The sequence below is a fragment of the Populus euphratica genome, unplaced genomic scaffold (genome assembly GCF_000495115.2).
Source record: "Populus euphratica unplaced genomic scaffold, PopEup_1.0 scaffold333.1, whole genome shotgun sequence".
NCBI classification, from domain to species: domain Eukaryota; kingdom Viridiplantae; phylum Streptophyta; class Magnoliopsida; order Malpighiales; family Salicaceae; genus Populus; species Populus euphratica.
Window position 1 is genome coordinate 155,629 of NW_011500224.1, and position 15,417 is coordinate 171,045.

A 15,417-nucleotide genomic window follows, 5' to 3' on the forward strand; every position below is an offset into this window, starting at 1 on the left:
CCAAAACGTCATTGATAACGTCAAAATTGGAGCCACTTGAAAACATGAAAGTTATAGGAAATTGTCTCAGCTTTCTTGTGTAAAAAATTCAGCTTATTTCAACTTTTAAAACTCCAGATATGGCTAAAGTATTGAACAGTGCTCGGGCTGGAGGACAGATTGGGGCTTATTTGTTGTTGCAACAATTTGGACTTGAAAATGACCTTTTTAGATCTTGGGCTCCATATGAATATTGTAGGCCTATGTCTTACCTTTCCATATATATAAAGTAGAACTCAAAATTTTAAGTTCATAAAACTTAATTTTTGATAATTTAATTTACATATATCTTTCTATTTTTTTTTTATTTTTTTATGACCTTATTAAATTTTCAAAACTTCACTAACTTTCGTAATATTTTAACCAAGTTTTTTTATTTTTTTTTATATTTATAACAATGCCACCCATTTAATATATGATGGGGTATTTCTATCAAATCTTCTATCACCGTTAATTTTAACATATAAATTTATTTTTTTACTTTATACAAGGAATTTGTACCAATTAATTAAGAATTTTCACCACTGGTCATAAAAATTCTTTTCTTAATTTAATATTCTTGATTGGAAATTGCATTATTTAACACGAATTTACAATATTTTTGTCATTAAATAAATAATCATATATTTTTGTTAATTTTTTTACTTGAATGTTAAGGGTTAATGAGCGTATAAAATTTGTGATGTAAATTGTAAATTTTTAAAATTTGATATAATTTTGACCAAACTAGAGGATATTATGGTAATTTTCTTTTTAATCTGCAGATGAAATTTGAAGGAAGACAGAAAAAAATGCGTTCACAACCTAACACCATCGCTATTAGCGTGTAATTTGCCAGTAATCATTCCATTATAGACAGCAAATTAAACGCAATTCATGACAGCCTAGAACTTCAAGCAGCAACAACAGTCAATCACTAACCAGCGTCCACTGTTTGTTTGTTTTTTCCTTTCTTTTCTTAATTTTACTTAGTAGCAAAAAAAAGAAGAAAAGAAGCAATCGAGAGAGAGGAAAATGGATTTACCGGAGCTGTGGGCAATCTTCGGTCCTGGAGTCGCTGGCGCGGTATTTGGCGCGGGATGGTGGTTTTGGATCGACGCCGTCGTTTGTAGCTCTGTTAAAGTCTCCGTCGTTCACTACCTCCCTGGTCAACCCCCCTTTCTCTTTAATTCTCTCTCTCTCTCTCTCAATTTCAGTATACAATTACATGTGTTTTTATGTAGATTGATTGATTTTTAGGGCTTCGCAACTGCAGGCATATTTGCATCTATTGCTTCTCTGATGTTTAATTGCGTTAGAAAAGAGGATATTGATTACTCTCCTTACGAGGAAGGCGAGTGGAGGTCTGCAATTTTCCATCTCTCTTTGTTTCTCAGTTGCTTATTCTTCTTTTTTTTTCCTTTAGTTGATGTTATTTTAATTTTTCAATTATTTTGATTTTCTTCTGTTAGAAGCCCCAGTGAAAATTGGATTGTCTTGTTAAATTGATTTTTTTTTCCTGCTGGTTCCGGGGGCTTTACTTTGAAGGGAGATTTTTGGACTATCAGTTTATTTAGCACACCGTGTATTGGAACACCACGAGCGTTTATTTACTATTCTGATAATGATTTTGCTATCTTGCGTTGATTCCTGCAATGCTGATGCGTTAAAAGCTGTGATTTTAATATAAATTAGCGTTACCACTCTTATAGTGGAGTATAGTGGTGACCATTGCACATATTTTCTCCAGTGTATTTCTTAAAACCCACTGCTATGCTTAGCGTTTTTTAGTGGACTGCCTGCCTGCGGATGGGCATCACAATCTTTCTGATGCTTGTTTTGTTTTCTCTTGTTGTTTCAACCTGCACTTCAACTGTTGCTCTTGAGATTTTTTGGTGCTGTTTTAATCTTAGTAAATGATGTCTAAATGGGATCTTTACCACGTAATTGAATACTTACATTTTTCATAAGCTATGCTACATTGATGTGATATACAAGTATGACCCTGAGAACTACCTCTTCTCATGTACAGGAATTTCTTATGTTTTAATAATTGTATGAAAAGAAAAAATAAAGGAGATATGACAGTTTTTGTTTGAGTTTGATGTTATTTTCTCTGGAGCATGACTGCTAGAAGCTCTTGTTTTTCCTTCCTTTCCAAGGGCAGAGGTTCTCAATGGAATTGACTGTGGTTATGTTAGAATGATTTTGAAACCTTTGATGATACAGCACAATTAATTTATTATGTCAATTCTTTTATGCTAGAAGATTTGGATCGAAAATTTAGACTCTCTCCCTCTATCTCTTTCTGAAATAATTGTGAATTTCTTCTAGCCATTGCCACATTTGTTTCATTCTGTGGTGTCTAGATGGAAATGGCTTAACTTTCCATTTGGCTTTTGGGCTTCCTAATCCTTCTCTTAATTGCAGATTGAAGCTCTGGCTTTTCTTTGCATATGTTGTCTCCTTCGTCTCTTTAGCAGCATCAGTGGGCTTATTGATACAAGATTCAATTGTCAAAACTGGTCCTTCAGTGTGGACAGGAACTGCTGGCGTCTTGCAGTGTGTGTTTGTGCTGATCAGGTAAATGGTTTACTGGCGTCTCTCATCTGTTGCATATCTTTAGGTCATGATGTTGGTGCCTTTGCTTAGCCATAAACTGCTTCTCCTTTGCCTTTATTTTTTAGAAGTGCCTGAAGAATTTCTCGAGATATTCAGGTTCCTGGTCTGACATTTTTGGATGGTCTTGTTAAAGTGGTCCTTTAATTTTTCTTTCTTACAATTACTTTGCCTAGCCTTTGAAAAACATGCAGTGTTAGATTTTAGATGATAAATCTGTGCATGTTGATTTGAGCAATGAAAAGTTTGCCATGTGGATCTGCTGGTCCACCTCTCTGTGTGACAATAACACATTCACACAGGAGACACAAGTAGGCATAACGCCTGCATGGAATTCTCATGTACAATCATGTCCATTTTAGAGATGTTATTTGATATTACCTGAACGAATTTGGATTTACCATTTGTCTCCTGTCTTTCTCATTTTTTAATCGACATCTCCATTCTTTCTTGTTTTCTGCAGTGGGCTAATTTGTTGGACTTCATACTCGGAATGAGTTATGATGATATATATGTGCTGCCTGTTGGAGCTTGGAATTATGACAGAGGGAGTTGGCTGTGTTTGTTTCAGTAATTATTCAATCCACAGGACAGAACATAGTTCCACCTCGTGCAAATGTTTATCCTGTGCTCACATTCTCGAGCATAAAAAAAAAAGAAAGACCCGTGCAACTTTTCTGGAATTTGAGATGTTTGGTACATAAGAAAGTGAAATCTCATAAACTCTGGTGTTTCTTCAATGCTGCCTTTGTGCAGAAGCCAAATTCAATTGTTTTCAGGTTGGTCACACGAATCATTTAGTCTCAGTTTGAACCTAGAATGCTGAAAATAGCCATGTCCACTTTCAATCCTCCTTGGATCTCATGCTCTTATTCTTGTCTGTTCCCTGTTTTGTAATGTCGTTTTCCTTGTTATGACCTTTTCATGTGAATTCTAATTGCTGGTATCTTTTTCAAAGCTGCAACTTCATATTCGACAGCCAAATCCCCCCTTTCCTGTGGAATGACTATATGATGAAATATTATATCTTCAATTCCACTTTTGCTGATCCAACAATAAATAACATGGGAAGTTCATGCGATTTGTGCCCAACAACAATTTCTGGAACTTTGGAAAGAAATTTCCCGTTGTGAGATATCTATAGTGGTGTCAATTCTCCAGCAATCGGACATGAAGAAAATCTCAAGAGCTGTTCGTCTTTTCATGCTGAAGTTAAGATGTCCTCAGCTGCAGTTCTTAAGCGCGTGAAAGAGTTTGATTCTCAATTTTATAGTCAATTCCTAGATGTTGACATTACCCACGCGGCATGGTGGGGTTTTTTTCCCCGTAAAAAATAATTGAAAATAAATTAAATTTAGATAATCTGGATTAATCTTTAAAAAATTCATGATTAAAATTACGAAACTATAACAATATGATAAAATAAACTTTTTATTAAAAAACTATAATCAAATAATAAAATTAAAAATAAAATAAATGAAACAAAAATAATTTGTGTTAATTTTCTAAATCTATAACTTAGCTGATTAGATCATAAATATCTTCATTTAAAAAAATCACAAAAGTTTAATTTTTAATTCATAAAATATTAAATACTAAAATTAAAAAAAACTTTACAAAAAGATCAAAAAACAAAAAAATATCGATTAATAGAATGAGAATCATCATTGAAAAAATTAAAAATAAAGAACAACTATTTTTTTTAATTGAAGGTGAATTTGAATCAATCACATGTTAAAGAATATAATTGAAAAGCAAAACTATACAAAAGGATCCAAAATAAAAAATAAAAATTAAAAGAATGAAGATCAATATGAAAATCAAAAATAAATTAGAGGACAACTATTTTTTTTATTGAAGGGTGAAATTAAAAAAAAATCAATTTAGCAAAAGAACAATTAAAAAAATAAAGATAAAAATTAAAATAAAACATAAATTAGGGGACAACTATAATTTTTTTATTGAAGGGTTAAATTGAAAAAAATAATTTAACAAATGAAAAATTAAAAGGATAATGAAAAAAATTGAAATGAAAAATGAAAAAAAACTCTAAGTGTCGGTTTTAATTTTTTTGCTTTAAAGAATAATTAAATCATTCTATCATATTTTCAAAATATATAAAGGCTAATTATTTCAAATCAATTTAATAATAATTAATGAGCCTTATAAAAAAAACCCCATTACTCCTAATAGCCCATTCCAGTAAACAGTATAATTAAAATTAAACCTGGGTCATCAATGATTTTTCAAGGAGTTTTAAATTTTGTTAATTAATAGTATGCTATATATCATTTTTAAATTATAATTTTAAACTTTAAGTTACAGTTAATTTTTTTTATAAATAAATTATATGATAAAAATGAGTTTAGTTACAAATATGTTTGGTAAAAGTAATTTAAAATAACTTTCTTAAAGAAGAAAGGTAGCATAAGGTCAAATTTATAAGTACGAAGTTAAGATTTTTGACTAAAAATTTTAATTCAATCTAAAATTAATTCTGACCAAATATACTTATGTCTTCTTTTTTTGAATCAAAATTTAAAAAAAAAATTTAAATCAATTTACAAAAATCATATCAAATATATCAAATATAGTATAAATTCACTACTATTCTATTTCCAAATAAAAGTAGTTTTGAGAATGTGCATAATAGACAAAGTGATAAATGATGGATGAAAGAAGCATTTTATGTAAAAGAAGTGTTTAAATTCAAGAATTTAATTTATATATTGTACGAAATTCTTGAAATATTTTATATTAATTTTTTAGTAAGCATCTTCAAGTAAAAGTATTTTTTAATTTAAAATTGATATATTTTAAAATTTATATTGCTTATCAGTAATTTATAATGAATTATTAATTTAACAAGAATAAATAAGAATATTATAGCTAAATAATCATTTGAATTTAAAAATTTGAGAGTTTATTTAGTATTTGCTATGATTATTATGATGCTATAACTGCTTTAATATGTTGTGCTGTATTAGGACTAAGGTCACCTAATTATTTTGTGATTTATAGTTATAATAATCAATTAAAATTATTATTATAGATATAACTTAAATTTAAGGTTTTTTTTAATAAAAAATAACAGCACGAATTCTTCTTTCATTGACAAAATAAAATTTCTTAAATAATACAAGCAAAAAAAGAAAAGAAATATGATTTAAAACATTATAAATAGGAATACTGTATAATTTAATAATTACTTTTAATGACACATAGAATCAATCAAATAAAATAAGCGAAAAAAGAAGAAAAGCAAGAATTAATACGTTACATGCTTATTTAAGTAAATAAAAATATTGTATAATTTAACTGATATCATTTATGCAATGTATTTTTGTTATTAACAATTTTTCACGTTATTTCTATCTTTTAAATATAATAAATAACTTTTTATCTAAAAAATAATCATTTCTCATTATTTTTTTTTTAAAATGAAATCACCTTGCACTTTCAATAAAAATCAAGTAATATAATATTAAAATTCCTACCAAACACTTCTCAAGCATAGATAAAAACTAGAAAAAAAAAAGACTCTAAATTATCAAACGAAACTCTAGAATGATTTGCTATTAGTTCTTTAATATTAATTGGATTTCGGTTTTTGTTAATTTTCTGATAAATCATTTCCAGATGGTCAATCCAAACAGGATAGACTAAGGGCATGCAAGAACCTTGCAGCGTTAACAGCTCAAGTGGGTACAGCTTGCTCTGTTTTCCTTGTAAGCAAGAACGTAGCTGGACCTCACAAAATCTTAACGAGAAGCCAATAAATAGTTAAATTTCATAATGGTCTTGCTAGAACTGGCACTAAGATTAATTACTCGTGTTCAAAAGCAGATGATAATGATTCATTAAAACAAACAATCTAGAGTGCAAGCAATGGCATTAAATTGTTAGAAACAGCCGTCTACAGGGGTAAAGGGCACTCCTCCTCCTATATATACACTGCTAAATGTAGATGGAGAGGCATGCGGTATTCAGTTACATCCCTTGCCTGCTTAAATTAGAGGTTTGAGGATAAAAATAAACAAATGGGGTTGATGAGCTCATTGTGCAGGTTCATTCTCGTTACAACAATACTACTGGCGGCTCACCAGTTTTCCATTTCCAGTAAGATCACTCTCCTGCAACTAGCACTGAAAACACGCTTGACTTTGTTTTAACAAGATAATCACAAGTTTTCAATCTCTTGTTTTCACATAATTAATTAGTTTATCTACCAGCATTAGTACAGAAAGAGTTTGTATCACAGATTACCAACAGGAAGATTCTTGGTTGGAAGTTCTTATCTTAACGTTTGATATATGATAAATTGCAGGTTCTCTCCCTATTGGTGTTTGCTATGGACTAAATGGGAATGACCTTCCACCTCCAAGTGAGGTGGTAGGTCTCTATAAGAGATCTGGAATCGAATTCATTAGACTTTACGAGCCGAGACCTGATGTGCTTGAAGCATTGAGAGGATCAGGACTTGCTGTTGCTTTATGTCCTTTAAATGAAGACTTGGCAAACATTGCTCAAAGGCCTGGTGCAGCCGATGCGTGGGTCAACACAAATATCGCCCCTTACATGAGTGATGTGCTATTTCGTTGGATTATATTAGGCAATGAAGTGATCCCGGGCCCGCTTGCCAATTACGTCCCCGCAGCAATAGCCAACACCCGCAATTCACTTGCAGCAATCGGGCTGGCCAATGTCACAGTGACGACTGCAATACCAGGAAATGCTCTTGAAGCCTCCTACCCTCCATCGGCTGGTGCTTTCAGTAGCGATATAACTGATGTTATGATCGCTGTTGCCGGCATCTTAGCCGGTTCTGATGCACCACTCATGATCAATGTGTATCCTTATTTTGCCTATGCCTCAAATCCATCACAAGTTTCCGCGGACTATGCCTTGTTTGCTGCAACCACTCCAGTGGTGATCGATGGGAGCTTCCTCTATTATGATCTCTTCGATGCCATGGTTGATGCGTTTCATGCAGCGTTGGAAAGAATTGGCTATCCTGGTTTAAGAGTTGCTATAGGGGAGAGTGGATGGCCAAGTGCTGGGAATGATCCTTACACAAGCATTGATAACGCAATGATCTACAATCGGAACCTAGTGAATCATGTGCTGACAAACGGGACGCCAAGGAGGCCGGGAGAAATCATGGAAACGTTCCTGTTCGCAATGTTCAATGAGAATTTGAAACAAGGCGCAGTTGAGCAAAACTTCGGGTTCTTTTATCCGAACATGAATCCAGTCTACCCGTTTTGGTGAAATGGTTGCGGTATTTGTTGGGAAATGACCACCTACTTCTAAGACTTTGTGATCAGACCAGTTTAGAGCAAATAAATAAACAAACAAAATAACTACAGTTCTTCATGAGTCAGAGCACTTACATTCTTGTGTGAAGATATTTGAGCTGGCACCGGGAATTAATGGTTCAGTTGTAGCAGTGTTTCTAAAAAAAATAATTTTTTATATTTTTAAATTGTTTTAAAGTTAAAAATAATTTTTTAAAAATAAAAAATATTATTTTAATATATCTTTAAATGAAATTACTACCATCTTAAAATAAATGCCCATGGATAAGGCAGCGTGTCCCGTGATTGCTGGCTAATGGACTTTGGAGGCTGAAATAGATTCTTTAAAAGCCCCTAACGTAACCTTCCAACTACCAGAGGTTTTTAGAGATTGACGATGGTTAAAATGTTACCATTTTTTTCGTGGTTGATTATATTCTTCAAGAAAATGGTATCAACAATTACTTTGTTAAAATTAAACTAATATGGGAAATTTAAATAAAAAATGCTCCTGAATATTTATAAAAATAAAGTACTTAATTTGTGCCGGGACCCGTTTTCGTATTATTACTATTTTGAGCACGAATTGACCATACACCTAAACATGGCTTGAACAAAGGAGGGCGGGCGCATCAATCTCGGCAAGCCAATTGATATTTATTATTATTATTATTATTATTATTATTTTGGGGGGGAGGGGGTGTCTAAAAACAATAGGGTAATATGATAACAACGGAAAATAAATTAAATTCAGGACTAAGATTTCTTCTTATTCATGTGCAATTTGTGCCTAAAAAATATTGACATGATTTGCTCAAAATGAAACGACAGCACCAAAAATACTTGGTATAAAACATGAACTAAACTAAAAATGGAGCCCTTTTGATTTCCTCTTTTTTTTTCTCGTAAAATTTGACAAAAACACCATAAGCTTTTCTTTGTAAAATCAAACCCTCTAGAGATGTAAAGTAAAAAGACCAAATACCCCCCCGAATGACGCAGCGATCTCTCCCAGACGACACAGCCTCTAACCTACCCTCTCCCGAACCAACCGTAACACCTTGAAAAATTACCCCCTGTTGGGAAGGCAGGATTGGGGCATCCGTAACTTATTGCACCATTTGCAAAATGCAAGGGTTCCAACCAAAAATCCACCCCCTCCTATTCGCAACTTACCAGCCTTCTTAAAAAGAAAGCAAAGGGAAAAAGAAACTAGCCACCTGTCATCAAAAAATGGAGTTTCTGGGTCTACTATTTCAGAGAACAGCATTAAGCATCTGATCCAGAGTCAGAGGAGCTGGATGCAAGGGAAGATCCTCCCAAAGTCGCAGCATGACACTCATTCAGCTTTAGTTGCATGCCTTGACACACTTTCAGGGATGGCTTCTTTGTAACATACTGCAAGGTGAAATCATGAAAATGAGTACAGCAGCACTTAAAATTCATAACAAGAGACTTCTCAACAGAAGCCCCTGACCAGGATGATCTGAAAAAAATTGGGCGATCACTGTTCCAACTTTCACCCGGCTAGTCAAGTGACTACACTTGGTTGCATGAAACTAAAAATGGGGTTAACAACCTGAAGCAGTTGCAACCAAAAGTTTGACAAATTTATGCCCCCAAAGTAAAAGTGGAAAAGAACACAAGCACTCCACATAAAATATCAAATGGGCACTTTCAAACTTCTTAAAACCTAAGCAGAGTAATATCTAGATGGAAAAACAAGGAATGAGCTCTTGGTATTTACCTCCTGAATGAAGGCATTAATTTCTTCCTCTGTGAGTCCTTCATCCTCCCCTGAATTTTCCTCCCACCCAAGAGAACGAAGGAACTTAGCCTCTTCTTCCTCGGAAAATCTTTGAACCTCTTCTAAACTCCCACCATTGCTAATCAATTCAGCACCGTTCTGAATAGCATGAGGACTCGGGGCACTGACAGGTTCCTTGTTTACTTCACAAGAGTTCTCACTGGTGGGAGACAAAACAACAGATGCTGAATATGCAACTGAAGAAGTGTTCATAGCAGTTTTCTTCTTCAGGTCATTAAAGAAATCATTCCTGGTCTGGGCTCTCTTTTCCCCACCAAATCCTGAATTTAAAGTCAAGCTAGTTGGCTTACGCTCCCCTAGAGAAAGCTTTGGGTTGTTTGAACTCCTCACAGGTGCAGATGGAACTGAAGGAGCAGCAAGTTGGCTATTTGCAGTTCTGCTGGAAGTATTTGTTGGACTAGCAACATCCTTTGGAGAAGGGGAGACACCATTTTCCCATACTGGTTTGAGAACAAAAAGCTTCCCATGAGATGTCTTAGGAGCATCAGATTTGACATTTACCCCTACAGAAGATTGATTAGCCAGGTGCAATGAAGAAGACTGCTGGTGTAAGCTCTTGGCAGCCGTATTCATCTCAGCAGGCCTGATTCCTGTTTTAGGCTTCGATTTATCAGAAGAACTGGGAACCTGAGGAAAGAAAATTAGCAAATGGTTACCCACAATTTTTGTGGTTCACAAGGTAAGGAAGAAGAATCAAGGGCCGCAGTAATCACAAATGTCAAATAACCACTGTCTGCATGTGTCATCATTCAAACTTGGTTATTGACATCTTGGACAACTAGCTAACTCCATACAAACCGATGCATTGACATTGAAACATGGTAAGTTCAGTGTTGTCAAAGGCGAAAGGCGTTAAAAGGCACCAAGCATGTAAAATGCCCGAGGCACTCGCCCGAATGAACCAAGGCGATATGCCATAGATTAAAAAAATATTTGTACAATATTATATTATATTATATAAATCTAAAATGTATGTCTTCCCAATTAAGATCAGATCATTAAAAAATCAAAAAAGAATATAAAATACCATAACATGGTCATATAAAGTTATATTTTTCACCCTTAAAACAAAATAGGTCAAAACATATATCAATTAAAAGAAAAAATCAACATGGAAAAATAAGTATTTCAATCAGGCGCTTGCTTTAAGACCTAGCACCCACTCAAGAGGCGCTTGCCTAGGCAGCACTTCATTGAAATTCATTGCCTGAGGCTAATAAAGGCGTTGTGGCCTTGACTGGAGCGCCTCGTCTGGCCTCTATAACACTGGGTAAGTTATAACTCAGTCAAAAACCTGAATCACAAAGGTCAAATACAAAGCAAAAAAGGAACCTGTACAATTCACGACTCGGAACAATCAAGCAGGAGAAAGAGGCTAACTGTAGTAGACAAGGAACTATTGTCGACTATAGATAATAGTTCCTCAACATTAACAAAGTTTTCATACTTGCACAAAAAATACACAAGATCTGTTCGTAGAAAAATTAAAAAAAACTTCATATTATCCTCCAAACATCATTCTGTGCTCCTTGTACATGGATATACAAACCCATACCGATACTTGAGAGTTAACATAACCTAAGCATCAATACAGAAAGGCAACAGAAACTAAAGGTTTGCAAAAGACACAAAAGTGAGAGCATGCTTCAAGCTTTACCAGTCAAAAACACACAAAAAAAGATGTATTAGAAATAAATGACATTAATTAAGGTTTCACGTCCCATGGTTGAATATCCTTTACTTTCAGTGGTATAATAATGGGTCCGTACTAAAAATAAGTAGATGGGGATACAAAAAGAGTTGACCATAAGAAACGCGAGCTAATGAAACTTATACAAAAAAAAAAAAAAAAAAAACCTCAAATGAACAATAGAAAGAAGGTTTCCACAAAAGCCAAAGCAAATCACACCCACAGAACTAAGAGACTGAAGTACACTAGAAGCCTAAACTTCCAGCATTCTCAGAAAAACATAATTTGAAATCCCCCATGGCAGCGTGATCATACAACAGAAACACAAGCATTCAGGTCTATAACAGAGCATCAAGCTAGCAAAATGCATTTAATCATACAATACCCATGGGATGTTTGAAGATGGGCATGTACGGTGCAGAGTGCAGCATGCATGCACGTACTCATAGTCTGTATGGATGAGTGCAAACTACATGAAGAAGAGAGCAACAGAACATAGTCTCATACTCAAAAGGATAATCAGGTAACCTAGATAACATTCCATTTAAAATAATCATAACAAGGAACTACGGCAATCAATCAACTAATCCAACTAAAAGGTATGCTGTCAAAAGCAATTGTATTTGGGGTTTTGATCAAAAGTAGTTTTATTAGCAGGCAAAATTCAAGATCAATTATAGATCAAAATTGGCCTAAATTCCTTGCAAAAGGAACTAAGGCAATCAATCAACTAATCCAACTAAAAGGTCTGCTGTCAAAAGCAATTGTATTTGTGGTTTTGATCAAAGTTAGTTTTATTAGCAGGCAAAATTCAAGATCAATTATAGATCAGAATTGGCCTAAATTCCTCACCAAAGGACTAATATCCAAAGTTCCAGATGAAGACCAGAATCTCTATTAGTGAATGCTGATCAGCAAGCAACATACAAGATGTTGAAAAAAGGTAAATTAGCAGATAAAAGGTAGAGCACATGGTATGATGATTTATCAGTGACCTACAAGGTTAAACTACCAAATGGGACATTTATGAAACAAGCTCTCTTAAATATCAGATGCTGTTCTCTTACCAAATTCTTAGGCATTGAGGGAGTCACAGGTATTAATTGCCTTGATTGCTTAATAGCCAATTCCTCAAGCCTTTGTGTCTGGACAGACAGCTGTGGATTTGAAATATATCTCATTAGACAAACTATGGTCTATAGCTATGAATGACATGATAGAAGGAAAGGCAAAGGAACCCTGCTCAGTTACCTGTGGCGCAGTGCGAGTTCTTGATGGAGCCTGAGTCAAAGTTTCAGCCATATTGAGACCAGCCATTCCACTAGAAGTCCCAGATGAAGAAGCAACAACAGTCTGTGCAGCAGATGACGAACTTGTACTGCTGTTTGCAATAATAGTGGGCACCTCTGCCAGAGCTGATGTCCATCCCTCCCCACCGATCAAAGCAGAACTGCCAACAGGCAAGCTCTGAACACTTGAGCTTATACCAGGAGATGAAACTCTTGCTATATCAGGCACTCCTTGCCTATCTTCACTTCCAAGTGAAGGAAAATCCTTTTCAAACACTGCCTTCTGACTGCTACTACCAAAACTACCCCCAGAAATCAAACCATTGCCGTTGGTGTTAGTGTTGCCACTCCCATTTTTTAAGTCCGATGCAGCTCTGCGAGGCATCAGCTCAACATGTTTCCTCGATACCATTGAACTGGTACGTCGCAAGGTATCCTTCTGAATCCTGTTGGTTAATAAGCCTCCCAAGGGATCAGAAGAGTCCCTGTCCCAATTATCCATAAAGCTAGACCTCTCTTTATCCCTTTCTCGATCTTTATCGCGGTGACTTCTACTAAAACTACTGTAAGGATGCTTTGCAGATCCATTGCTAGAACTTCTTCGTGAATTAGATGAAGATGTCCGGTCCAGAAAGCCAGGGCGAGGGGAATCAAAATCATTTATGCTCTTAGAGCTCCTATTTCTCGTGTGATTTGCCAATGAAGGGACATCTATACAACAAATTAAACAATTAGCACCCATAACAAAAGCTATCAATTAATGCAAGCCACTTAAGATGACCAAAAACAATACCATATGAAATTTATCTAACACAAAATTGCAAAATACCTGAGTGAGAAGAAGATGATGCGAAGTGATGGGCTAAACTGCCAGCCCCAGAGACAGTGCCTGTACTTTTCAGCCATTCTGGTACTAAAGAGGGTTCACTTTTTTCCATAAGGACGAGCACTGACCATCATCAGATTGAAAAGGAAAAAAAAGAGGACACTTCTTCACCCCCTCCAAAGAGAACTATTATCCTTCCCAAGAGAACTATTATCCCATACAAAACCACTACCTTGTAGCCCCTAACCCTACTTTTTCTCCCCTGAAAGAAACACCACCCTGATTGAACAATCACCAACTAACCAACATACAAATTATCTAGCCTGTGGCAGTTTCCACCACAAATTAATCAAAAGCAAACATAATTCAAAACCGGCACCACGCCACTCTATCTCTACACCTCTATCTTTTATCAAAAGATGTATTTGCAAATATATATAATAACACCACACACTCAACAGGCCCTCGTCTTTAACAAGAGTCCCAGTTCAGCAAAAAGCCTAAGGCACCAACCAAGGAAAACCCAAAATTCTAAACCAATAATAGTTCACTTGAAATTCAATGAAAACTCCCAAAAAAGCCAAAAAAAGAGAGTAGAAACCCTAGCTAATACACTTGAATGTCTCTTTTCGCGTAACTGCAATGTTCTAGGGTCTGTTACATGAACAAATTCAACAAGAATTAGAGAGAGCGAGATGAAGGCACAAGGCCAGAGAGATAACAGAGAGAAGTGCTAACCCTAACAAAAGGAAGGCTATATCCCAAAACGCAATCGTTTAAATAACCGCTCCACAAAAAGTAAAGTGTGGGTATCTTGTATTTTAAATGTTCTCCCTCAGAAATCTTTAACCAATAGGTTTCGGAAGGGAGTTTCAGTGTTATAGAGAGAAATAACACAGACAAGGAAGAAGCAGATTTCAGTGTTAATGCGAGAGACGATGGGTTTTCTTTTTGCTGTTGCTGTTGCTAAGAGGAAATTAGGGTTTTGTTTTGTTTGTGTGCTTATATGAGGAGGGGGATGGAGAGAGGCGTAATTTCTGTTAGTTTTGGATACTCAGAATGAAACGTATGAAGAACAGCCTCCCCTCTCTCTTCTTCTAAAAATATCATTAATTCAAAGGAAAAAAAAAAAACTATATTTTTTTTATGGTTTTCTTTTTATTTGTTTCTTTTATGGGCCTAGTCCGAATATGTACATTAGAATTGACTTGGACTTTCTGGACTGTACCGATAGATTATCATTTTCTAGGTGAAGTTGGTTTTTATATTTTAAAAGTATTTTTTAAAAATTATTATTTTTATTTTAAATTATTTTTAATATTTTTAAATTATTTTAATATGTTAATATTAAAAATTATTTTTAAAAATAAAAAATATTATTTTAATATACTAAAAAAATATTTTAAAAAACAATTATTGCTATACTTTCAAACATCTAAATATATAATGAGATTATTACTTGTTTTGGTAGAATATATTGTTATTTGTTCTCATTTATTTTATTTTTTTATACAGGAAATAAAATCCAATTATAATTTGGGCAGTTTTTTTTTTTTATATAACTTAAAACGGTGGCTTGCATGGTGTTAGGTCTAAATAGGTGCCTGGCTTAAAAACAAATAATGGATGGTGATCTGTTTGGTTAATGCATACATGAACCTGCACGTGCATTGCACGTGTCATGATACTGTGTTGGTGTGATTTTGTTTTGTGGTGTTAGAAGGCTGCGTCTGGTTTTCGGATCCGAAGATTAACCCGTGTTTATTAACTAAAAAGGTGTTAACTGGGTAGTGAATGGTTGTAATTAATTCGAGCGTCTTCTATTTGTTTCTTCAGTTGGCAGAATTCAT

General features: G+C 34.5%; 3 protein-coding genes across 4 annotated transcripts; 2 read left to right on the plus strand and 1 right to left on the minus strand.

Annotated features, from left to right (window-relative positions):
• The first annotated feature begins 835 nt into the window (after window positions 1-835).
• LOC105112346 (transmembrane protein 50 homolog) lies at window positions 836-3,488 on the plus strand. Its single transcript, XM_011008033.1, has 4 exons — window positions 836-1,186; window positions 1,295-1,382; window positions 2,449-2,601; window positions 3,101-3,488. The coding sequence occupies exons 1-4, from the start codon at window positions 1,054-1,056 to the stop codon at window positions 3,132-3,134; spliced, it is 408 nt and encodes a 135-aa protein (XP_011006335.1). The 5' UTR covers window positions 836-1,053; the 3' UTR covers window positions 3,135-3,488.
• A 3,189-nt stretch (window positions 3,489-6,677) lies between these two features.
• LOC105112353 (putative glucan endo-1,3-beta-glucosidase GVI) lies at window positions 6,678-7,998 on the plus strand. The gene is made up of 2 exons (XM_011008039.1): window positions 6,678-6,756; window positions 6,965-7,998. The coding sequence occupies exons 1-2, from the start codon at window positions 6,678-6,680 to the stop codon at window positions 7,906-7,908; spliced, it is 1,023 nt and encodes a 340-aa protein (XP_011006341.1). The 3' UTR covers window positions 7,909-7,998.
• Window positions 7,999-8,674: 676 nt separating this feature from the next.
• Window positions 8,675-14,689, minus strand: LOC105112348 (mediator of RNA polymerase II transcription subunit 1-like). Of its 2 annotated transcripts, XM_011008035.1 has the most exons (6): window positions 14,306-14,689; window positions 13,571-14,221; window positions 12,704-13,452; window positions 12,520-12,609; window positions 9,682-10,389; window positions 8,675-9,332 (listed from the first exon to the last, which is right to left on the minus strand). In XM_011008035.1, the coding sequence occupies exons 2-6, from the start codon at window positions 13,677-13,679 to the stop codon at window positions 9,204-9,206; spliced, it is 1,785 nt and encodes a 594-aa protein (XP_011006337.1). In that variant the 5' UTR covers window positions 13,680-14,221; window positions 14,306-14,689; the 3' UTR covers window positions 8,675-9,203. The 2 variants fall into 2 exon arrangements, with proteins under 2 accessions (XP_011006337.1, XP_011006336.1); XM_011008034.1 differs by having other exon boundaries at window positions 13,571-14,689.
• Window positions 14,690-15,417: the final 728 nt, after the last annotated feature.